Raw genomic sequence first — 24,031 nt, 5'->3', positions numbered from 1 at the left:
CCGATATGTATGAAAATACCCTCAAATTAAAGCGGACAGTCTGCACTTCACCCTCATTGTATCCTTCCAAACTCAAAGTGCTAGAGTACAGAACCAAAATGTAAAAAAAAAATGGTCACTGGCCAATGAATTACAGTGCTCACTGTATATGGGAATGCACAACTATACCAAAGGTGGCCATTTTGGCCTGTTCTGTGTTTACAATCAAAATACATCCAACCATACCATCAACCAACTGTCCACACTATTTATAGCAATGACAGCTTGTATGGATATATAGTACAACATTGTTAAAGTCGGCAACAAGAGTTGTTGAACAATGGTCAACTATCAAAGGGGATGATAAAGAATGAGTCTGGAGTTTAAAACATCAGCCCATCTTTATTTACGTTTCAAAACAAGACAGACAAAGAGCTCTTTCTTCCATTTGGCAGAATAAAACGGACAAGTATGGCGGGCATATTATCAGAGACCATTATGTGGCATGGTCAATAGTTATCCAAAACAAAAATGGAGGCAAAGGAGAATAAAAAACAAAGCTGGCGATTGAAATGTTCAGTAAAGATCCCTTTCTATCAATAGGAACGCCGGTGCACCAAGAATGGTAATAACTGCCCTGGTTCCGTTCCCTGTGGGGTTCACAAAACGCCTGTAAAGACAGACTCTTGACCACATGGGTAATGCCAAACCTTAAATGTAAAATAAATCTGAAACATACTTTGTGAAATGCTCAGCTCAAAGCTTTGCTTCTCTCGATTTTGCACACTTAAAATGGGAATATTGGTTAAAGACCTAAGAGCCAGACACTGAAGAAAAAAAAACAGACGAGATACAGACCTTAACACACAGCTGGGCACGTCCTTATTTCACCCCATAGATAACTTTGTGGGACCTCGCTTTCACTGCAAACTAAACTACAGTTCCACTGCCTAGACGCAAGTTGGTATTCACACATCTCAACAAAGGGTACAGTAATATAATTATCTTATCCTGATATGATAAGAACTCAAAATGAGTGGAGAAGCATTTCTTCTGTGAGGGGGAGGGGTTTCATGATAAAGGAGAAGAAATGACACATGATTGGCTCCCGAAGTAGTCAAGTCAGTCACTTGATGTAAGGAAATGTCAAGTGTGGTTGTTGACAAAGAGATTGATAGAGGTCTCTAGACGGATAAAACACGTTTTTTCATGGACATTGCCATTGAGGGCTCCCACCATTTTAAAGTAGTAAACTGGGTAGGGATTCCTATGGCTTAAGGAAGGATCACATAATTGAATCCAGGTCACCAGGAGGGATCAGCCAATGAATTATACTAGTGAGCAAACATTCCATAACTGCAGGTGGCAGTAAATCGACAAACCTAGTCTTTATACCTGTTCAAACACACTCTAGGTGGCAGTGCGCACCCTTTCAGTTTGTTTGCCAACTCATAGAAGTAGAATGACAAACCTGACTACCTCAAAATGGAGATGGCCTCAATGGCGCTGCCGGTGCTCTCACAGACGCCATAATGGGACAGATACAATGTGTCTATGGGTGGTTGCGTAAAAGTTTAAGGGCTCAAGAGGTGGGGCAAACTGAGGAAAACGACAAACTGTGGAAAGTTACGGCACACCAACCAATAAATAAAAATAACTGCCATATTGGAAGAGGCAATAGGTTTTGTTATAAGGCGTCAACAGGAGATCATTTTCAAAAAGACAAGAGTCACTCATACTCATCTCTTTTAGTGTATCGTGACAGCAAACATGCACATTGTCACATTCCCAAGAGCCACGCATTCTACACCACAGGGCAATCTGACATTTTGTATCTACATTAAAAAAACCTGTACAGTTGTTCTCTGGTGTCTTAACAGGCAGATATAGCTCAACATCACACAAGGAAAGAGAAAACTTTCATTCACATTTTACGGTAGATTTATAAGTCTTCCAAGCTTTCCTTGTATCACAAGTCCGAAGACTACACATCAAACACATATCATTCATATTTAGCCATGGCCGTCCACTGATTTTAATTGGGATTTATTTATCTGTATCATGTTAAACCAAGGGGCCATCAATCAAGCTAAATTCTGAGATTCATTACCCCAAGGCCAGCAATAACATTTTCTCGTATTGATGCAATGGGTTAATGAGTAGGTCCTGAAGACAGCAAATAAATAAACCTGTGTTGTACACATTGACTATGACCGCAAAGTCAATATTGTATTTCTAATGCAACTATACACTGAAAAACGTGAGCTTTTTTAGCTGTAAATTAACAGAGAATTAAGTGTTTTGTAGTAATCCGTTACTCTCCGCAGTCTTACTTGTACATACAACTTCAAGTATGTATTATCACAACTATACAAATGAGAAAAAAATAATCCCACTCCAACAAATGCATCCATCCACAACTCTTCTGTTCAAAGTCTAAGCTTGTCAACAACAACAAAAAGAAGGGGGAAATGGTTTCTCTCGTGGTACTAGGACAGGTACTATATCCTAGAGAAACCCCAGCCTGTACATAAAAAGAAGACTGGGCAGCACTGGAGTCAGTCTGGTGATTAGCGAGAGCCATCAAAGTAGGTGAATCTGTAGGGCATGTTATACAGTGCCCACAAAATTACGTTGCTCCTGAAGCAATGGGATAAGGGCTCTACCTTTTTGGGAGGTGTCTGGGAGCAGACAGTGAGTGTAAACAGAGTGTTGATTGAATAACAGGAGGGGTGTGGTTTAGCTAGCATATTGTAATGGCTAATGTGATGCTCCATCAGCCGTTACAGGTTAGGTACCATTTAGCATAGCACAGAATTTTCAACCAACGTTCACTTTGCGAGATTTCCTCCATTCCTGACTTGGAAGACCAAATGTATTTTAAAACATCCATATCTAGTTGCAGGCGGTTTGTTTGAATTTAGAATATGCTGTTATACATTTTTTGATCTATGAAGTAATCCAACAATGTGTACGCCACCATCTTGACTATTTCAAAGTCAAGTGAGTTTCATCATGACATGCGGCACTACAGGGTGGACACCCACCTGACTTAATCAATGAGAGAAGATGAGCACGATGGTGGTGTACACATTGTTGGATTACCTCATGGAGCAAAACAATTCCATTTCTTTATTGGGGGGGGGTAGATCAGCTTTAATATTGCAGATAGATTGTAGGTTCTATCCATGAAATTGTCTGCATCATTTGCAATCTCCTTATTTATTCATTTCCCTACTCTGATTGGAGTAAACTAACAGACTACAATACTTCTGCTATTTACAGCTGTTTCGCTCACATCTACGGTACCTGTCATTAAATAACTATACAATTATATTTCTAATTTAGTCTTACTTCAAGTGCTGGATTTTCACCCACAGCAGCCAATTCACATTTCCTTCCCGATCTTAACTCCAGCCCTCCCATGTCCTCAGATAAACCCATCTTTCCCAATATAACGCCATTTAGCAATTTCCTTTTGCAATACATACCTCCATTTTACTGTGATGTCTTACGAGGTTCCTGAACCTCCCTATTTGTAACATTTCTACCGATATTGCCCTGAAAAGAAATACTTTACCCAAGACTACAATGATATTTCCCCATTGACTGATCGTGGTTGTTCCGATGCCATAACAATAGTCGGCCTGTCCATCTGAACCCTGATATGACATAACAACCATTCCTGGACCTGACTCCAAAAGCGAGCCAACGATGGACAGTACCAGAAAACGTTAAATTGATTATATTTCCTCGTGGCAGAGTCTGCAGAAGGCTGACTGTTCTATTGATTCTGTTTCCTTGTGGCAGAGTGTGCACAAGGCTGACTGTCCAATACCCCATATATTGAGCATTCTTTTTGTAGTAAGTATTTTATATAATAGCTTAAATTAAAATTAACAGATTGATAAATTATTGTTTTATATGTCAGTTCATAGACTCGATGCCAAGGTATTGGGACATCAAAAACCTGTTCCGAACTGACTTGCATTTTATACGGTACTGCTGTCAAACCTTTTGACTTTTCTTTTTAATCATTGTTAATGGGTGGCAGACAATTGATTTTTCTAAATTCAAACCCCCTGAAACTAGACATTGACTTTTAGAAGACATTAGTTGTCTTCCAAGTCTGGAATTGAGGAAGAATCGACAGGTTAAGGTTGCTCAAAAATTCTCTGTGCTACGTCAAACAGCACCCATCTAATAGTGCCTATCAGCCAGCTGCTACCATGGTCTGACTAGGCAATATTTTTAATAGCAAGGGTATGGTTTAGATTTGGTTGGGTTCAGACTGACTGGGCCTGCTGGGAGGTGGTGGTTTGTTTTTCCAGACATCTGGTTTAACCGTTGCCACGGTTGATGAGGTGCACCCGGGTCTCCACGGGACTGGGTCGTCAGGCACAGGCCTGGCAACAGAAGAGAGAGACGCAATGAGACAATATCCTCTGTGAACCAAGAGTAAAATGCTGTTATGCAACACACATTGGAAAGTCCACTGGCAATTGAACATTTTCAAAATAAAGCTTGATAGATGTTTCTGTCTAATCTTGCAAGCCTGAATGTCTGTGGAGAGGGACTACTTTCTGTGTGGCCTGACTTACGTGGGGAGGTGGAGGACTACGGGGGCTCTAGTTGTGTTTCTTCATCCCCCTGATGTCTTCATCCTTCAGGGTAAACTTCTTCCTCAAGGCCTCGGAGATCAGCGAGGCGGAGTCCGACTCCCCCATCAGGGAGGTGCAGCCTCTGTTGCACCTGCATGGACACACACATTAAGAGCATGGTCTGGTACAAAGACAAACTGAAATCCATGACCTAATTCAGCAATGGCAACTGGCGGCCAAGGCCTCCCTGTTTGTAGCCCCACAGATTTTCAGAAACGGGATTAAATATATTAGTACCTGTCAAAAGTTTAGACACACCTACTCATCCCAGGCATTTTATTTGTACTATTTTCTACATTGTAGAATAATAGTGAAGACATCAAAACTTTGAAAAAACACATATGGAATCAATGATAGTCCCACTAAGTGCAAACCAGATGGGATGGCATATCGCTGCAGAATGCTGTGGTAGCCATGCTGGTTAAGTGTGCCTTGAATTCTAAATACATCACTGACAGTGTCACCAGCAAAGCACCCCTACACCATCACACCACATCCTCCATGCTTCACGGTGGGAACCACACATGCAGAGATCATCCATTCACCTACTCTGCGTCTCACAAAGACACGGCGGTTGGAAACAAAAATCTCAAACTTGGACTCCTCAGACCAAAGGACAGGTTTCCACCGGTGTAATGTCTTTTGCTCATTTTGAAGTCTCTTCTTCATATGTGTCCTTTCATATTTGTGTCCATTTTTTGTGTCCTTTACTTTGGCGGTCCTCATGAGAGCCAGTTTCATCATAGCGCTTGATGGTTTTTGCGACTTTACTTGAAGAAACTTTCAATGTTCTTGAAATGTTACAGGTTGACTGACCTTCATGTCTTAAAGTAATGATGGACTGTCATTTCTCTTTGCTTATTTGAGCTGTTCTTGCCATAATATGAACTTGGTCTTTTACCCAATAGGGCTATCTTCTGTATACCACCCCTATGTTATCACAACACAACTGATTGGCTCAAACGCATTTTAAGAAGGCACACCTGTTAATTGAAATTCATTCCAGGTGACTACCTCATGAAGCTGGTTGAGGGAATGCCAAGAGTGTGCAAAGCTGTCATCAAGGCAAAGGGTGGCTACTTTGAAGAATCTAAAATATATTTTGATTTGTTTAACACTTTTTTGGTTACTGTATACACTTAAGTACTGATATGATGTTATGCAATTCTCACGATTCTATATGCATTGTGATTTTGTGATTTGATTTTCCAAACATATGGCTCACTATATGTCTGCTGCAGAGAGACAAGAGAGCATAAGAAAAGGAGTCACAAGCTATAGGATGAAAAATACCGGAGTTTTGGCGCAGATACAGCCGAGTAGCACAATCTAACGTTACTTACAGTAGCAAAAAAATTCGGAGTCAAATATCGGTATGATAGTCCCAAAATAATATTGCGATATGTAACTATTGATTTCGTCCCCCATTACTAGTGGGTATGAATGTGGGAATGCAGACCGGCAAACCACTGTGGCCCCTCATAATGAGTTCAGATTTTTTGTGACCCCACCCATCAAAGTTGCCCATCCTTGACCTAATTGATTCCTCTTGCTTTTTTCCTATCTGTGGAAAACGGGACAACGACCAGCTGTCCTTGTGTTTCCAGCTAATGCATTATCATACACCTTCTGCTGACATGGTATTTACACTGTGTGTGTGTACTAAGAGACATGAGAGGAAGCCATTTTCTTCCGTATCCTGACTCGCCCTTTAACTTTTTAGTGACAGGGGGCAGTATTTGGAAATTCGGATGAATGACGTGCCCAAATTAAACTGCCTACTACTCGGGCTCAGAACATAGGATATGCATATTATTAGTAGATTTGGATAGAAAACACTGACGTTTCTAAAACTGTTTGAATGATGTCTGTGAGTATAACAGCACTCATATGGCGGGCAAAAACCTGAGAAAAAATAAATAAATCAACCAGGAAGTGGTTTGTAGTTTTTCAAGACTGGGCCTATTCAGTATACAGTGACTTAGGGTTCATTTTGCACTTCCTAAGGCTTCCACTAGATGTCAACGGTCTTTAGAACGTTGTTTCAGGCTTTTGCAGTGAACAGAGAGCGAACAAGACCTCCTGGAGTCTGATAACCGAGAGAATGACATGGCCTCAATTGTGCGCATTCACGTGAGCGGTAGCTTGTGTTCCATTACATTTTTGAAGACATTTGAATCGTCCGGTTGGAATATTATTGAACTTTTATGTTAAAAAGGCCCTAAAGATTGATGCTATACATCGTTTGACATGTTTCTACGAACGTAAATAGAACTTCATTTGACTTTTCGTGGTGAAATTTTCAGCGCGCTTCCTACAATTGGAGTAGCTTACTGAACACGCTAACAAAGAGAACATAAATGGACTTTATCGAACAGAACAACATTTATTGTGGACCTGGGATTCCTAGGAGTGCATTCTGATGAAGATCAAAGGTAAGTGAATATTTATAATGCTATTTATGATTTTAGATGACTCCAAAATGGCGGGTATCTGTATTGCCTGATGTTTTTTGAATGCTGTACTCAGATTATTGCAAAGTGTGCTTTCCCCGTGAAGCTTTTTTAAAATCTGTCACAGCAGTTGCATTAAGGAGATGTTTATCTATAATTCTTTGAATAACAGTTGAATATTTTATCAACGTTTATGATGAGTATTTCTATAAATTGATGTGCTCATTCACCAGATGTTTTCGGAGGAAAAGCATTTCTGAACATTACAGGCCAATGTAAAATGTGGTTTTTGGATATAAATATGAACTTTATCGAGCAAAACATACATGTATTGTGTAACATGAAGTCCTATGAGTGCCATCTGATGAACATCAAAGGTTAGTGCTTAATTTTTGCTGTATTTCTGTTTTTTTGTGACGCCTGTCCTTGCTTGGAAAATGGCTGTCTGGCTTTTATTTTTTAGGCACTGTCCTAACATAATCTAATGTTTTGCTTTCGCCGTAAAGCCTTTTTGAAATCGGACAACGTGGTTGGATTAAGAAGTGTATCTTTAAAATGGTGTAAAAGTTGTATGTTTGAGAAATTAGAATTATGAGATTTTTGCTGTTTTGAATTTGCCGCCCTGCTATTTCACTGGCTGTGTCCCGCAGGTGGGACGCTACCGTCCCACATAGCCCATACTAGTTAACCTACCTGTCCTTGCTCATCTTCATGCGGTTCATGTCCTTCAGGATGTCCATGACGTCAGCAAAGCTGGTGGACTTGGACAGCGACACTGTATCCTCCTCCGCCTCCCGGAAGTCCATGCTGGGATGGTCCAGGTCAAAGGTCGCCGAGGCCGTCATGGAGGCAGACATGTTTGCGGGCGGCATTGGGTCCGGCATAAGCTCCGAAACCACAGACACCACATCCTCCTCCTCGTCTTCCTCCTCTTCCTCTTCCGTCACGTCGCTGATGACGAAGGAGGCTGAGGCGGCGGGCTGGTAGGGCGCCGTCTCGAAGGGCGCCATGGAAAAGCTCATGCTGGTGTCGTCGGGGGACAGGAGGTCGGGGGTCAAGGGGTTGGAGCCTTTAGAGGTACAAACAGAGCAGAGACAGGCTAGTGATCACACTTTTCAGAGTTGATCCATATTTTTTTTCTTCCCATAAATAAACCTCAGAATTGGGACAGACGGAGCCTTAAAGGGATGCAGATTGGCAATCAACTAATCTCCTGCACTAGGGTCACACGGTCAGGCTATTTAAAATACAGAGTCCTCTGATGAGCTTCTGAGGCATGGGCAGGCAGGTTAGTGTGCCTTCAGTTTTAATCCCAAAGCCCATCACTTTCAGAGGGCGAGCCCTACGCTCGTCTAGGAAAATCAGGTTATCTGCCTGATAAGAACTCCAGTGTCATCTAACAGCGCATGGCTATAGCATGTGACACTGTCCTCATCATTTCTACAACAATGACTATATGCTAATGCATCCACGACATAAGACATACAATCCCAAGGACCATTAAGACACATACGTCTTCTAAAATATACGCATGGTAATATCCGTGGTTGTATATTACAGGAGGCTCTTATTATTACACATCACTGCATGCGGTAGCCATACTGAAGATAATGACACGTTAAAAGCAACACATAAAGCCAAGATAATCTAAGACAATCCCCTTGCTGCATAAATGACAAAGCATCAGATACTGTATATAGGCACCAGAGGGAGCTAGCGGGAGGAGCGATAGGAGGACAGGCTCATTGTAATGGCTGGAATGGAAAAAAAATGGAGCGGTATCAAACATATGTAAACCACATGATTGACTGCATTCGATTAATTTAATTCCAGCTAATACAATGAGCCAGTCTTCCTATAGCCCCTCCCACCAGCCTCCACTAATAGGCACTTAGGAAGGGCTCTACGCTGACCTATTTTTACAAGGAGCATGTGTGCTCCAGGTCGCAGAGCAAAATATTTAGGCACATACGCGAGTAAAATGGTCGCACTGTAGATCCCTGATAGCTAGATCTACCAGCGAAAGAGCCCCTTTCACTGGTGAATTCCCTACCAGATTCTGTGGCTACGATCTTGGCGATCTGGGAGCGGAGTCTGCTCAGCTCATCCTGCAGGGAAGTGGTACGGTTCATGGCCGTCACCGCAGGCTTCCTCAGCGTCTCCACCTTCTTGACGTCGCGGCGGAAGTTGGGCACAGAGGAGTTCCTGTGCATAACCAGGAGAGGCGTGGGTCGCCACTCATGTCTAAGAGGGCGTGAATCGCTCCTGAGAAAAGAAATGGACCACAAGAAAACGTTTGCATTAAAAGAACAGGAGGTGAAAGCCTCTATCACATCTACCAGAGAGTCCTTTGTCATAAGTAACGCTAGCATAACCAATAGGCCAATTATTGAGACCCCACGATAGCTGACATTTTTGCGGACTCAATGAAGGAACATACTCAAGTTCAGCAGCCACATTCCTCTGCACTGTGGGTGAGAAAAGCACATATTTACCGCACTCTGGCATAGGTCTCAGACTCCTCATCTGCTGCAATCCAGGCAATGTCTGCCAGTGTGGGCACCGTGGGGCCATCCATGGGCCGCAGAGGAGGGAGACCTGGGAGTTCCTGGTAAATAGGTGCAGGTTCCCTTTGTTAGCACCTTTAATGCAATTTGGCCACAAGGTCGGCCTTCTGACAGAAAGTCATTGTCTATACCGTGTACTTATGATATTGCATGTGTTGAATTTGATAATGACCATATTTACCTGGAAACATGCCCTGGGCGGTGGTTTCATGGGTACAATAGAGCCTATTCTCCTCACCACACTGCGAGTCGACCCATGAGGCTTGTTCTGCCAAATAGGAATAACTTCCTGAATAGCGGTAAGAAACGTGCTGTTAGTTTTTCCAACACACCACAAACTTAGCCTGGTCCCAGATGTGTGCTCTTGCCAGCTTTGCTGTCATTGTCAAGCCAATGAATGGGATGGAGGGTAGAAACAGACTGGCACCCAGGCTACCACAAACTCTTGTTAGTACACTTCCGAATGCATGCTTTAATCTATAAAAAGGGCTAGCAAGCTAACTTACTGCTTCGGTTTCCATGGTGAATGATCTTGCTCATACAATGTGCAGAGGACACCTAATCAGCGCTGGGCTCAGTTGGCTAATGTGTGTTTAGTAAACAAAGGACATGCCGTAAACAGTCTTCAGTTGCTGATACTGAGGTCTTCCAACATCTGTGAGGGAAACAAAGACATGTTGACAATTGAAAATGGACTATGTAGATTATCGACAGCAGGCCACACATTCAGCTGAAAGATATAAACGGCTTTAACTAGCTACATAAAGTTAGAAGACTTGCTAGTACGAATGGCTAATGTTAGCCATCCAGCCTTTTCGAGCCAACTCGGTAGCTATGAAATTAGCAGACGAAGTTGCCTCAAGTGTGTTGAGGATTATATTAAAAGGCTTAGTGCAATCAAAAACGTGATATATTTTTTTTCACACAGGTTGGAATAATACTGTGAAATTGTGAAAACGATGATCGTGCCATTTTAGTGTAGAAACTGTTTGAAAAGACCACCTGTCAGCCTGTTGTGGTGGGATGGAGTTTGTTTCTTATTGATATATCAGCAAATTGACAGAGTTCCAAACCTCTTTGACAATAACAGCTAGTTTTCCCCTCCCCACTCAGGCATAGCACAATTCTTGCTTGAGTAATTGCTCTTCGCTAAGAAGCTATTTGTTTCTTTTTGACCATTTTAAATTTAAAACAATCACAGTAAGGTACTTAATTATTACCCAGAAATTATTTGACATCGAGATAAATACGGCTGTATTGCATTGGACCTTTAATGTTGCTGTAAATGAGGCTGATCAAATGGCATGAGTGGATTTTCAAAGAGCAACAGTTCCAAACACCAAAAGTATAAACCAAGCATATCACGCAAAGCAAATGGTTAATAATGAATTGACTAGCTAACCGGTTCACAATCAATTGACTAGCTAGCTGACCGCAGTTGCTAGCCGCAGTTTATCTGTTAGCTTGCTAGCTAACAAGCTTCAGCCGGTCCTTTGATTGACCCTCAAGCGTACATCGAAATTATACCATATATTTCGGTTATCTTAACACAAAATAAAGAAAACTATAAGCATGCAACTCACATTTGTTAATGCAACGTCTGAGAGATTTCAATAATTATTTTCTTTCCGACTAACACGTTCTCCTTTTCGTCTTTCAGACTTCAGCAATGTTATCGTTTTGCTAGGCCCGGAAAAAGCACTCTATTCTATAATGTGATTGGTCGGATCATTACACATGCCTTTTCTCCAGCCAATAAAATTTGAGCATCAACAAGCGAAGCAATGTGATGATAGTGCCTCGTGTGGCAGGAAAAGCAAGTGCGAGGCTTTTTGCAGAATGGCTGCGGACCCCCTTATAAATAAGGGTAATATTTCCCTAAACTGGAAGACACTCTAGTTTTCTGTTCTAAATTGAGGAAGGCCATGCTATTTGCTCCGACTGTTTTATGCATAGGCTATTTCTCTGCAATGAATGAGTGCCACAAACCAAAGGAATTTTGAAAAGTTACCATTGTAATTTAAACTGTTTGTGCGTGAAAACATTGGGGTTGGTTTGATGATTACAGAAAATAGTTGTTCTAGCCATGCAATGATTCTACATATCTGCTATAAATCTCCTCAATCTCCGGGCCTGAAGGATGGATGAAATGGGCGGAGCATACATGCTCAACTTTTTGCTGTTGTCTGCAGTGATATCACAAAACATAACACTGTGCGTAATATGAAGCCTTCCGAAATCACTCGCTTTCGATCAACATTCCGGGCCATCTTTTTGACAGGTCAGTCCCTAAATCCTTTCAATATTAACATTTCCGAATTCAGTGTACCCCACTGCTACGTTTTATTGTCGCATGCCTCGAATTTTCGATATGGAAGTGAGGAACATCCATGTTTAAAAAGACTACAGTAATCTATTGCAATATTCTCCAAGAAATAAGGATTTGTAGGGATGCTTCCTTCTACAGTAAGAACCCCTAAACCTTGCGTACTTGAGGTTAGTGTAGGAACAGATCGTCTGGTGAAAGAAAGAAAATGTAAAATATAGTTCCATTCATTGCATCAGAACTCGGGCCCAAAGGAATTTGAGCGCTAGCCCTAATAGACTGTGTTGCAAATAAAATATGTTATGTCTGCTTGTCAAGAAATAAGGCAACAAAAATACCATTCAATATCTATTAATCAATCAATCAATCAAATGTATTTATAAAGCCCTTTTTACATCAACAGATGTCACAAAGTGCTATACAGAAACCCAGCCTAAAACCCCAAACAGCAAGCAATGCAGATGTAGAAGCACAGTGGCTAGGAAAATGTCCCTAGACAGGAACCTAGGAAGAAATCTAGAGAGAAACCAGGCTCTGAGGGGTGGCCAGTCCTCTTTTGGCTGGACCAGGTTGAGATTATAACAGTACATGGCAATTAAGACCAGATCGTTCTTCAAGATGATCAGCAAGGTGAAATAATCATCACAGTGGTTGTAGAGGGAGCAACAGGTCAACACATCAGGAGTAAATGTCAGTTGGCTTTTCATAGCCAAGCATTCAGAGGTCGAGACAGCAGGTGCAGCAGAGAGAGAGTCGAAAACAACAGTTCCGGGACAAGGTAGCACGTCTGGTGAACAGGTCAGGGTTTCATAGCCTCAGGCAGAACAGTTGAAACTGGAGCAGCAGCACAACCAGGTGGACTGGGGACAGCCAGGAGTCATCAGGCCAGGTAGTCCTGAGGAATGGTCCTAGGGCCTCTGGGAGGGGAGGGAGAGATAGAGAATTAGAGGGAGCGTACTTAAATTCACACAGGACACCAGATAAGACAGTATAATTACACCAGATATAACAGACTGACCCTAGCCCCCCCAGCACATAGACTATTGCGGCATGGATTCTGCAGCCTGAGACGGAGGGACACTGTGGCCTCATCCGACAATACCACCGGACAGGGCCAACCAGGCAGGATATAACCCCACCCACTTTGCCAAAGCACAGCCCCCACACCACTAGAGGGATATCAACAGACCACCAACTTACTACCTTCCTCCACCGCATGACACCAAGTATGCATGTACATTCAATATACATGCATCCACTTCCTGGCTTCTCTTCCCTTGCATGTTTCTTGCATATAGTGTTTGAGAGCATTGTCTCAATACGAAATGTTATTTTTCTAAGATGATCTACATTGCTTATTTGTCAGTTTTTCCAGCACAAGCTTATACCCCTGCTAAAATGCTCTGAGTCATCATTGATTCTCGAGTTGAATTGAATTGAAATACCTAACACCTACCATTACTTGGAGCTTATGCACTCAGTCTCACTCTCATTCTTCATGGTGCACTAACTTTTACTCTCCTGTAGGTACGATTACAGGAGCTTAATAAGCATGGAGACTGAACGGAGGGATGCCAGCAGAGCCCCTCAACCTACCAGAATATTGCTGTTGTCAACATCACAGTAGTCGCCGATAGGTCCCTGAGAAGGCCTTCTTGCAAACCCTCGGAGCCATGGAACATAAACTCCAACAGAGGGACAAAAACAGGCCCAGCTACTTTGGCAACGTCAAGACCAGGTCAGACCAGCGATTAAACGTTTTATTGGCTAAAAATGAAGAAAAGCACTGCTTAGACTTGTTGTGAGAGGCGTTGTTTAGTTATTCCCAGAATGTGTCAGCCTATACAGTGCTTCTCTCCTGACATGTTCTGTTTCTCTCCCGAGATGTTGTGTTGAGGTGAAAGGAGCACTGCAGCACAAAACAGGAGATGTACAGTGCATTCGGGAAGTATTTAGACCCCTTCCCTTATTCCACATTTTGTTACGTTACAGCCTTATTCTAAAATGGATAAAATAAATATTTTCTCTCATCAATCTATACACAATACCACATAATGACAAAGCAAAAACAGGTTCATAGAAAGTTTTGCAAATGTATCAGAGCCTTTGCTATGAGACTCGAAATTGAGCTCAGGTGCATCATGTTTCCATTGATCATCCTTGAGATGTTTCTACAACTTGATTGTAGTCCACCTGTGGTAAATTCTATTCATTGGACATGATTTGGAAAGGCACACTCTTGTCTATATAAGGTCCCACAGTTGACAGTGCATGTCAGAGCAAAAACCAAGCCATGAGGTCGAAGGAATTGTCCGTAGACAGGATTGTGTCAAGGCACAGATCTGGTGAAGGGTACCAAAAAATGTCTGCAGCATTGAAGGTCCCCAAGAACACAGTGGCCTCCATCATTCTTAAATGTAAGAAGTTTGGAACCACTAAGACTCGTCCTAGAGTTGGCCGCCCGGCCAAACTGAGCAATTGGGGAGGTGAACCAAGAACCTGATGGTCACTCTGACAGAGCTCCAGAGCTCTTCTGTGGCAATGGGAGAACCTTCCAGAAGGACAACCATTTCTGCAGCACTCCAACAAACAGGCCTTTATGGTAGAATGGCCAGACAGAAGCCATGCCTCAGTAAAAGGCACATGACAGCCGGCTTGGAGTTTGCTAAAAGGCACCTAAAGGACTCTCAGACCATGAGAAACAAGATTCTCTGGTCTGATGAAACCAAGATTGAACTCTATGGCCTGAATGCCAAGCATCACGTCTGGAGGAAACCTGGCACCATCCCTACGGTGAAGAATGATGGTAGCAGCATCATGCTGTGGGGATGTTTTTCAGTGGCATGGACTGGGAGACTAGTCAGGATCGAGGGAAAGATGAACGGCGCAAAGTACAGAGAGATCCTTGATGAAAACCTGTTCCAGAGCTCTCAGGACCTCAGACTGGGGCGAAGGTTCACCTTCCAACAGGACAGTGACCCTAAGCACACAGCCAAGACTACGCAGGAGGGGCTTTGGGACAAGTCTCTGAATGTCCTTGTGTGGCCCAACCAGAGCCCAGACTTGAACCCAATCAAACATCTCTGAAGAGACCTGAAAATAGCTGTGCAGCGACACTCCCCATCCAACCTGACAGAGCTTGAGAGGATCTGCAGAGAAGAAGCTTGTGTCATACCCAAGAAGACTCGAGGCTGTAATCGCTGCCAAAGGTGCTTCAACAAAGTTCTGAGTAAAGGGTTTGAATAGTTTTGTAAATGTGATATATATATTTTTTTCATTTGCAAAAATGTATAAAAAACTATTTTTGCTTTGTCATTATGGGGTTTTGTGTGTAGATTGATGAGGGGAAAAAAACTATTTAATATATTTTAGAATAAGGCTGTAACGTAACAAAATGTGTAAAAAGTCAAGGGGTCTGAATACTTTCTGCATGCACTGTATACGCGTTAGAGCACTCCATCACCATTTTCCATATAGTCACCCTTGTGAATGTACTTTTCCTTTGAAAAAACAAACACAAACAGTCAAGGGCATTACGTGGGAGAGAGGAGTGGAGGTGCTTGCCAGGAACAGCAACAGCCTATTCTGAACTCCCACAATCCTACCAATATACACTGAAACAAAATATAAACGCAACATGCAAGAATTTCAAAGATTTTACTGAGTTACAGTTCATATAAGGAAATCAGTCAATTGAAATGCATTCATTAGGCGCTAATCTATGGATTTCACAGATACCTTTTTAAAAAAGGTATGAGCGTCGATCCATAGCATTCCAAACATGCTCAATGGGTGACATGCCTGGTGAGTTTGCAGGCCATGGAAGAACTGGTACATATTCAGCTTTCAAGAATTGTGTACAGATCTTTGAGACATGTCTGTCTCTCCTCCAGACTGGGGTCCAAGCTCCCTCCTGGTGTTGCTCAGCCCCCCGGCTTCATCGCCGGCCCCTGGGAGACAGGGCCACAGACCGGCCCAACCAAGGAGGCCAGGGACAGCGGTCAGTCCCACCGTGCCGTGGGGCGTCCCTTTGACCACGTCCGCCACATCCGGAACCCCCAACTGCGCCAGTATTACCTCCAAGGTGAGGTATCTCTTAACATGATTATCTCGATATCTAGGTCAGCCTGTACTTTGTTTGTCCCAGTAGGGGCTTGGTAGCTGCATTAGTTCCCTATCCAATTATTTATATGGTGTTTATAAATGTGTTGTGTATTTTCATAGCAAACAACCTACAGAATGACAGATAACACACTCAAAGGAAGGTTGGTAAGGAGAATTCCTCTCTCTGGCATTTATTTATTGGGCTCCCGAATGGCGCAGTGATCTAAGGCACTGCATCTCAGTGCTAGAGGCGTCACTACAGACACCCTGGTTCGAATCCAGGCTGTCTCACAATAGGCCGTGATTGGGAGTCCCATAGGGCGGCGCACAATTGGCCCAGCGTCGTCCGGGTTTGGCCAGTGTAGGCCGTCATTGTAAAAAATAATTTGTTCTTAACTGACTTGCTCATAGAGAACTTGTTCTCAACTTGCCTACCTGGTTAAATAAAGGTGAAATAAATAAAATAAATAAATACAAAATACCTGTGGACTCTGTCACTCAGAAACATTCACTCATAAGCACATGATCCTATTGTCATTTCCTCATGCCATCCATATCTGAGGGGACAGGTTTCACCAACACTCACAGTAAGACAACAGTGATTCTGAATGTGCTTGTCTGTGGGTAAATGGCTTATTTTCGAGTCCCTTTTACAGAACACAGCATTATGCTTTTAGTGATATCTATTTAGATACGATTATTAGTATACCTGAAAAATCACTTGTGTAAAATCTGTTAACTTACTTGTAACAAATCATGTTTGTGACATGTAATTGGGAGCATTTTCACCATAGACAATGTTTATTTAGCTCAAATACTTATGACTTCTTGTTCTCCCTAAATCTGATTATGCATTTTTGTAATAAGTCGCTCTCTTTCACACGAGGAAGCAATTATCCAAGAACTGTAGAGGTGCAAGATGCCTTCTGCCTCACGTATTCTAGATTGTAGTATTTCTTTCGGATTATATTCAGTACCGAGGGCACCCACACAGAACTTTGATATTCTATTTGGGGATTTTACTTCTGGTCTGGCCTAGGTTGTAGCACAAGTGTACACATGCTGTGTGTCAGCGCCAACATAGCTGCCTTGTTGCTGGCAGGCCTGACATTCAAGGAGAATCCTCAGTACCTTAATCAATCTCCAAAACATCCAAAATGCCTCATGTAGGTATTAGAGAGCAGAGAGCAGTGCCACATTTTGTAAAGATGCACGCCACACACAGGGCTAGATTTAAGAGGAGGAAGTTGTTTTGCATTAATTAAAATAATTTACAGGACCGCAAACAAGTAGATTTGGAGAAACAGCTGTTGGATTTCAGGAGCAGAGAGAATTGGTGGAAAGAGTCATCATCTATCGCTTATCAACACAATGTTTTTACATCTTGCCTTCGTAGAAGCTACATGGGTGCCAGAGGGCGCCACAGCTAAATCCAGAGAAGAGGGTCAACCGTCTGATGACAAAGCAGACTATATGGTGAGTCACAATCTCATGTAGACCTACTCGTAGATCAATAATGATAACATATTTAAGACCTGCTTTACCCACACACTTGATAACCGATACATTGCATAATACTGTATATATGGTATTGAAAGATGCTGATAATAAATGTTCAAAGGTCAGACAAGCTGTATTTCAGTGAAACAGAGTTCAGAGATCAGTCCCAGATCTTCCCCTATTTCAATGAGTATCCACCGGTATATTCAGAAGCTCTACAACAGTTATAATGGGAGGACAGTGTGTTCCAAGGTATGTGATGAAAATAAATGCTGGTAATTCTATTATATACAGATTTAGAAGCTTCTATTACTACAGCTTTTAAACATTGTTATCAGATCATGTCTTTCATAAAGCAGATATGGATATGTGGAACTACTGTAGAAATGTAAAAATACTTAAAAAATCAAGGCAAAACCATATATTCAATAACTTTTTTGGGGTGTCTAGAAAATCCCTTTCTAATGCATATCTGTCTAGAAAATATACATTGAAAAGATATACAGCATATTAAGAAACTTTTAAGGACCAGTGTTGCTCTGAATCTGGAATCATAGTGTGACAATGATGTTAGAGAGTGTTGATAACTGAACTCGGACGGAATATGTAAAGTAGACAGGATGTCTATGATCCATTTAGACCCTTTGTATTCTTTGCAGTTAGGTACTTGGATTATAGACTTTTGTTTTACAGTTATGGAAATATGAATGAGTTCCATGTCTATCTGTCATGTAGGATGTGAAGTGGATTCACTAAACCAGTGTTAAAATAATGCCGAACTTGGAGCCTGTATCACTATGGCTCGCCATCAGTTTAAAAATGTTTTAATACTCAACACACACACGGAAGGCATATTTTCAACAGTATAGTTTGCAAGCTCGCACACATAGCTGTGCGTGAATAATGACTGCATGCAGGTGCACAACTTTAGTTTTAGAAGTGGAGGGGACATAATCTGGCAGAGGGTCCTCCCTCAGAATGTTTTAGGGCATCTAAAGGTAATTTCCTGCATTCCTACTAGGACTGTCCCCGACTATCCATCAATTGTTAAAAATGTTAAAACCTTTATTTTTCCATAGGCGTATGTATGTATGTATGTATGTATGTATGTATGATGTATTTTTGTATTATTTTTGTATTTTTTTTAACCTTTTTTATTTATACAGGTTTTTCTCATTGAGATAACATCTCTTTTCCAAGAGAGACCTGGTCCAATAGCAGCAGGGGGAACAATGTTTCAGACAAAACAACTTACATACACTAACACAACATTAAACAAAACTATAAACACCCATACAGTACAACAAAAACATTTTACGTTAAAAACACGAAACTCTTGACTAAAAACAGCTGTCCTAAAGACAATTACACTCATCTATGATATATACGTCGATCAAGTGTTTAAACTCCACCAACGAAACTAGATCATCAAATTTTATATTCAGGAGAGAATTCCAGGACCACGGAGCTAAGTAACTAAAACTATTTCTACCATCACTTAATTTTTGGTACTGTTAGAAGCAAATGAGAATGGTACCGTAATTGTCATTTATTTACCGACCTGACTAAAAAAGAACCGAGATGATAAAATTGCATTTTACCCAATATGGCCTTATCAATCAGTGTATACCAGTGTTTAAGCCTACGCAAGGTCAATGACGACCATCCAACAGCATTGTAGAGATCACAATGATGTGTTAGACATTTTTGATTTGTAATGTACCTGAGGGCTGCATGATAAACTGAATCAGGTGCTCTCAGGGTAGTGGTTGAGGCCTGCATGTGTGTTTAATAAAGTCAACTGATGCTTTATGCACGCACACAAATTACTTGAGGGAGCCAGAGATCAAGACAGCATAACCAGAAGAAACAAAACCTGTTCCCGACCTGCCTTCTCCTGCTGCTGGTGGCCTTGGCAGAGTTACTCTCCTGAAGTTGCCAGTAATAGACTATACCAGCGGTGGGCAACCTTTTCCATATGGAGTGCCTGATTATTGTACCATTTCTACCAATCTGCATACCAGTTATGATTTTCATATGCACATTTTCATGGAACAGTTTCATTTAATTTATATTAGTCTTTGTATCTCACAATCATTGTCTATGGTTAATCTACATTCTATCTAAATCTAAATGAAAATTAAAGTAACTTTTATTGCCATTGCCAATTATCTAATACATAATAACCTACATAAAGCCAACACAAAAACATTGCAGCCTGCAGGTAGAAAATATCCTGATAAAAATAAATATTCTATAAATCACATTGGCTACGCATGGCCTGTCTCCAACAATCTTGAAACATTGTATCAACTCGGTCACCCAAAAACTTATACCAGCAAACTTTAAGCATTGTATAAAATATTCTGGGCCCTCAGTTTCCCACTCCGGTGAGCTCGGGAGAGACACAGCTGTAGGTGCAAGGGATGAGAAGTAATCAGGTATTTTATGACATTTCCACTGGATCAGAGAATTACATTTTTCCCTTTCATGCCGAGTGGTTATCAAAAGGGAGAGAGCTGGAAATACTGTTCAAGTAGTTTGAGAATCATTCTCAATTGATTCTAAAAACAGACTTTGTTTACTTGCTGTTTGAGGTGAATATAAATTACTTTGAGAAACTCCACAGCTCATTAATGGTGGTGAGTTAGAACAATCAGAAATATTGTTAGAAATCCCCAAAATGGGCACTGTTATCAGCCTACATTTGCACGCAGGCCAGGTAGACTAGTCCTACTTCTATATGTGGAATCATGTGCTTATTCAACCTTGACAAAAGCATTTCAAACAAAGGATGATGAATAAATTGACAACTCATAAATGTGATGAAATTAACAACAACTTGTTTCTCACAAGTGTAGCATAGGTTGTGAGTTCTGCATAAAACACATGTCCACTCCGACAATGAGAACGGTAAATGATTGGAATAATAATCTATTGAATGCATTAACAGAAATTACCATTACCAAACAAATATTGCAGATTAGAAATTATGTGAATTAAAGGTAAATGTTGGCTACTATTGGTGATGTATGTAATGGGGAAGTGATAGACGTAGCAAGCAAGGAAGTTATGAAACAATGAATACTCACAAAATGGCATGAGAGAGAGCGCATTCTGGAGAGAGACGTGCCTTGTGCATCTGAGCCACAATCCCCATATTCTTGGACCGTGGCATCTCCATGGCCTCCACTAAGACAGGCGCAAATCACACAGGCGTCTCGTGTGCCATGACATTTTTGTTTCTATTTGCGACTGCTCGACTAAGAAAATCTCATGTTTTCAATACAGACCCCTTTTGTCATACAGTAGGCTATTCCATATAAGGCACCCAGACCTTATGAAAGTTGCACAGTGTACCCTTAATCTAGTAATACATCAAATCTAGTGATGCATAGCTTGACATTTCTGCCATCCATTGTAATATTGTGGGAGGATAACCAACCTTCCAATTAATGGCAATGCATTTCTTACCTGCTATAAATGCTAGGTTCTTCTGATAACAGTCTTCAGTATCAACATTTCCAAGCAATCAAAAACAGGAAGAAGGGAGAATCTGTAGACATGCTGATCTTGTGAGCCTTCACAAGATCGTAAAATAATGCAAATATATCCCCTTTTGTGTTTTACACCTCCAGCAGAGGAATTACATTTCTGAGTGGAATTACATTTCTGAGTGCATGTATTCCAGTTTCACTGGCATAAACTTTTAGCTTTTTGCCATTCTCAGTGCAGGTGGTACATAAAGCCCTGAAATCCTTAGATCAGAGAAAGCCTGCAGGTCCTGATCTTTTGGATCCCTGCTTTTTAAATCTGGCAGCTGATTTCATAGCTGAACCACTTGCATATCTGTTTAATCTAACCCTGGAATGTAATGAAATTCCAAAGATCTGGAAATCAGCATTTGTCCTACCACTTTTAAAAGGGGGAGATCCAACTCTTTTAAATAATTATAGGCCAATCTCAAAGCTGTCACCCCTGGTGAAAATACTTGAAACCCTTGTGAGTGACCAGCTAAAGGAGTTTTTATATACTAACTCTATTTTATCAATGTACCAATCGGGTTTCAGGAAGAAGCATAGCACAATTACAGCAGCCATGAAGGTTTTAAATGATATCACTGAAGCTCTTGACAAAAAACAGCATTGTGTCTCACTTTTTATTGATCTCTCTAAGGCTTTTGATACAGTTGATCATGCTATACTAAGGCAGAGATTGTCGAGTGTAGGTCTTTCAGAGCATGCAGTTGCATGGTTTGTTAACTATCTGTCTGATAGAACTCAGTGCACTCAATTTGATGGGCTTAGGTCTGTTAAATTGTCTGTCTTAAATGGTGTGCCCCAAGGCTCTGTACTTGGTCCTCTCTTATTCACTATTTATATAAATAATTTAGACAAAAATGTCCAAAATGCACAACTTCATTTTTATGCTGATGATACTGTTATTTACTGTTGTGCTTCATCTCTTACAAAAGCTTTCCAGAACTTGCAAACTGCTTTTAATACTGTTCAACATACCTTGTCTCAATTGAAGCGTATCCTCAATACTGACAAAACTAAACTTCTGGTGTTTTCTAAAGCAAGAAATAGACCCCTGAACCTTTCACCTATTACTACCTTTCAGGGCAAGGAGATTGAGGTTGTAACCTCATATAAATATCTTGGAATTTTGATTGATGATGGCCTCTCTTTTAAAATGCATATTCAACAACTTACAAAAAAATTGAAGCTGAAATTAGGATTTTATTTTAGGAATAATGCTTGTTTTTCTTTTGAAGCCAGAAGGAGGCTAGTATCAGCTACATTTATGCCTTTACTAGACTATGGGGATATTTTATATATAAATGCTTCCGCTCAGTGTTTGAGATCAATTGACACCCTTTACCATGGCACTTTGAGATTTATTTTAAATTGCAAAACCCTTACGCACCACTGCACTTTGTATACCAGGGTTGGCTGGCCTTCTCTAGTCACTCGTAGGCTCAGTCACTGGTATACTTTTATTTACAAAGCCCTTTTGGGTTTACTACCTTTTTATTTGGGCATTTTTATTGTTCAGAAATGTGGTGGGTACTCTCTTCGTTCGAGGGACTTTATCTTGCTAACTGTTCCAAATGTCCGAACTGAATTTGGTAAAAGGGCTTTTATGTACTCTGCGCCATCGTCTTGGAATGCCTTACAAAATACTTTTAAACTGGAAGAACTTGTCCCGATTGGTATTTTTAAATCCATGATGAATGATCTTGAGACTGATTCCCTGACCTGTCAATGTTTTTAATTTGCTGTTTTTGATTTTGTTATATTCTTTGTTAATTTTATGGTTTTTACTAGATTACTTGTAGTTTTTCATGTTGTTTGTCTAATTTTTGTAATGACTTGGCGCTGCCTATCTTGGCCAGGACGCTCTTGAAAAAGAGATTTTAAATCTCAATGAGCCTTTCCTGGTTAAATAAAGGTTAATAATATAGGATGTTCAATGGATGGTCTGAAACTGCAGTAATTTATGTCTGAGATGATATGAACATGACTGGGCATTCAAACATATCTGTATCCATTCATCATCATCATCATCATCAATATTGTGTTGTGTACTTACTGTGCACCATGACAGTGTAGTCTGTAGATATGTTTATACCGTGTAAGTGTGAAAAGTAGGGAATTAGCAAGGGAAACTGACAGATCAATAACGTTACATTGCTATACTGACAAAAAAAAACGTCAGAATATCAGTCTTTCATTGTTTTGCCGCAGGTTTCATTGTTTGATTCAGATCTGATGTGATTGGAGCAAAACTAATACCTAAAGTTAGTGAGCTAGCTAGCTAGCTAATCTTAGCCAAGATTTGGCTGGCTCTAATGGTACATCAACTGGCAAAAACTAGCCAAGTTAATTTACTTCTATTGAAACGGAACAAAAAGGCTACAAAATATTTCTATACACACAACAGCTGTTAGATACTGCTATCTGACAGATAGCTAGAGGCGAGAGCTGAACTGTCCATGGTAGCTACCACCGAGCTAGTTCATTCTCTTCAGACAGAAGTTTAGTCGAGAGGGGATGAATTAATTAGCTAACGTTACATGTCAGTTACACTACTAGCTCAGCACTGGGAATAAACACTTTTTTTCTTCTGTTAAGTCAAACAGAAGTTACTTTGCCAGCTACGGCAGTCAAATAAAGAGTAGCCAGTTTCTGCTCTGCTTGCTTTTACAACTTTTACAACACACAGACAGCATCTGCAGAAAGTAGCACCATGCTGGTCAGAAGCTTTGCCTTCACACAGCCTGTCTGCATGCTCTGTGGTGTCTGCGCAGTCCTAAATCTAGCTGGCTGTAACCGCCAAACAGCCTACCGGACCGCTCTGAGGCGTCCGCATGGTCCTAAAGCACACCGAAGCCGCTTTTTTGTATCACAGTGCAATGATATAACTGCAATTTTAGAA

At 41.1% G+C, this 24,031-nt stretch overlaps 2 protein-coding genes across 6 annotated transcripts in view; one reads left to right on the top strand and one right to left on the bottom strand.

The window, feature by feature from the left end:
* Positions 1-361: 361 nt before the first annotated feature.
* On the bottom strand, positions 362-11,363 carry mtfr1l (mitochondrial fission regulator 1-like). Of its 2 annotated transcripts, none has more exons than XM_014129176.2 (8): positions 11,244-11,363; positions 10,167-10,315; positions 9,842-9,949; positions 9,589-9,701; positions 9,147-9,358; positions 7,787-8,162; positions 4,581-4,731; positions 362-4,385 (listed from the first exon to the last, which is right to left on the bottom strand). In XM_014129176.2, the coding sequence occupies exons 2-7, from the start codon at positions 10,179-10,181 to the stop codon at positions 4,608-4,610; spliced, it is 948 nt and encodes a 315-aa protein (XP_013984651.1). In that variant the 5' UTR covers positions 10,182-10,315; positions 11,244-11,363; the 3' UTR covers positions 362-4,385; positions 4,581-4,607. The 2 variants fall into 2 exon arrangements, with proteins under 2 accessions (XP_013984651.1, XP_013984721.1); XM_014129246.2 differs by having other exon boundaries at positions 9,842-9,928.
* A 431-nt stretch (positions 11,364-11,794) lies between these two features.
* si:ch211-15d5.11 (nuclear receptor coactivator 7) overlaps positions 11,795-24,031 on the top strand; it is a 29,878-nt gene continuing 17,641 nt past the window's right edge. For 2 of the 4 annotated variants that reach the window (XM_014128860.2, XM_014128715.2), the window contains exons 1-4: positions 11,795-11,941; positions 13,514-13,724; positions 15,880-16,070; positions 17,487-17,566. In XM_014128860.2, coding sequence (XP_013984335.1) covers positions 13,660-13,724; positions 15,880-16,070; positions 17,487-17,566 — 336 coding nt within the window. In that variant the 5' untranslated portion in view covers positions 11,795-11,941; positions 13,514-13,659. Of the gene's footprint in view, positions 11,942-13,018; positions 13,213-13,513; positions 13,725-15,879; positions 16,071-17,486; positions 17,567-17,726; positions 17,843-24,031 lie in introns of those variants that run through there. The other 2 variants (XM_014128798.2, XM_014128931.2) reach the window with 2 other exon arrangements.

The sequence above is a fragment of the Salmo salar genome, chromosome ssa01, assembly GCF_905237065.1.
Source record: "Salmo salar chromosome ssa01, Ssal_v3.1, whole genome shotgun sequence".
Lineage (NCBI taxonomy): Eukaryota > Metazoa > Chordata > Actinopteri > Salmoniformes > Salmonidae > Salmo > Salmo salar.
This window is presented reverse-complemented; position numbering and strand designations above follow the sequence as displayed.

Bases quoted from the DNA above. Each gene is read 5' to 3' on its own strand.
- mtfr1l (XM_014129176.2), bottom strand. The intron at 9,702-9,841 runs GTAAATATGGTC...CCTATTTACCAG, and splicing joins CGCCCAGGGCATGTTTCCAG to GAACTCCCAGGTCTCCCTCC. The intron at 4,732-7,786 runs GTAGGTTAACTA...GTGTCCATGCAG, and splicing joins ATGAAGATGAGCAAGGACAG to GTGCAACAGAGGCTGCACCT.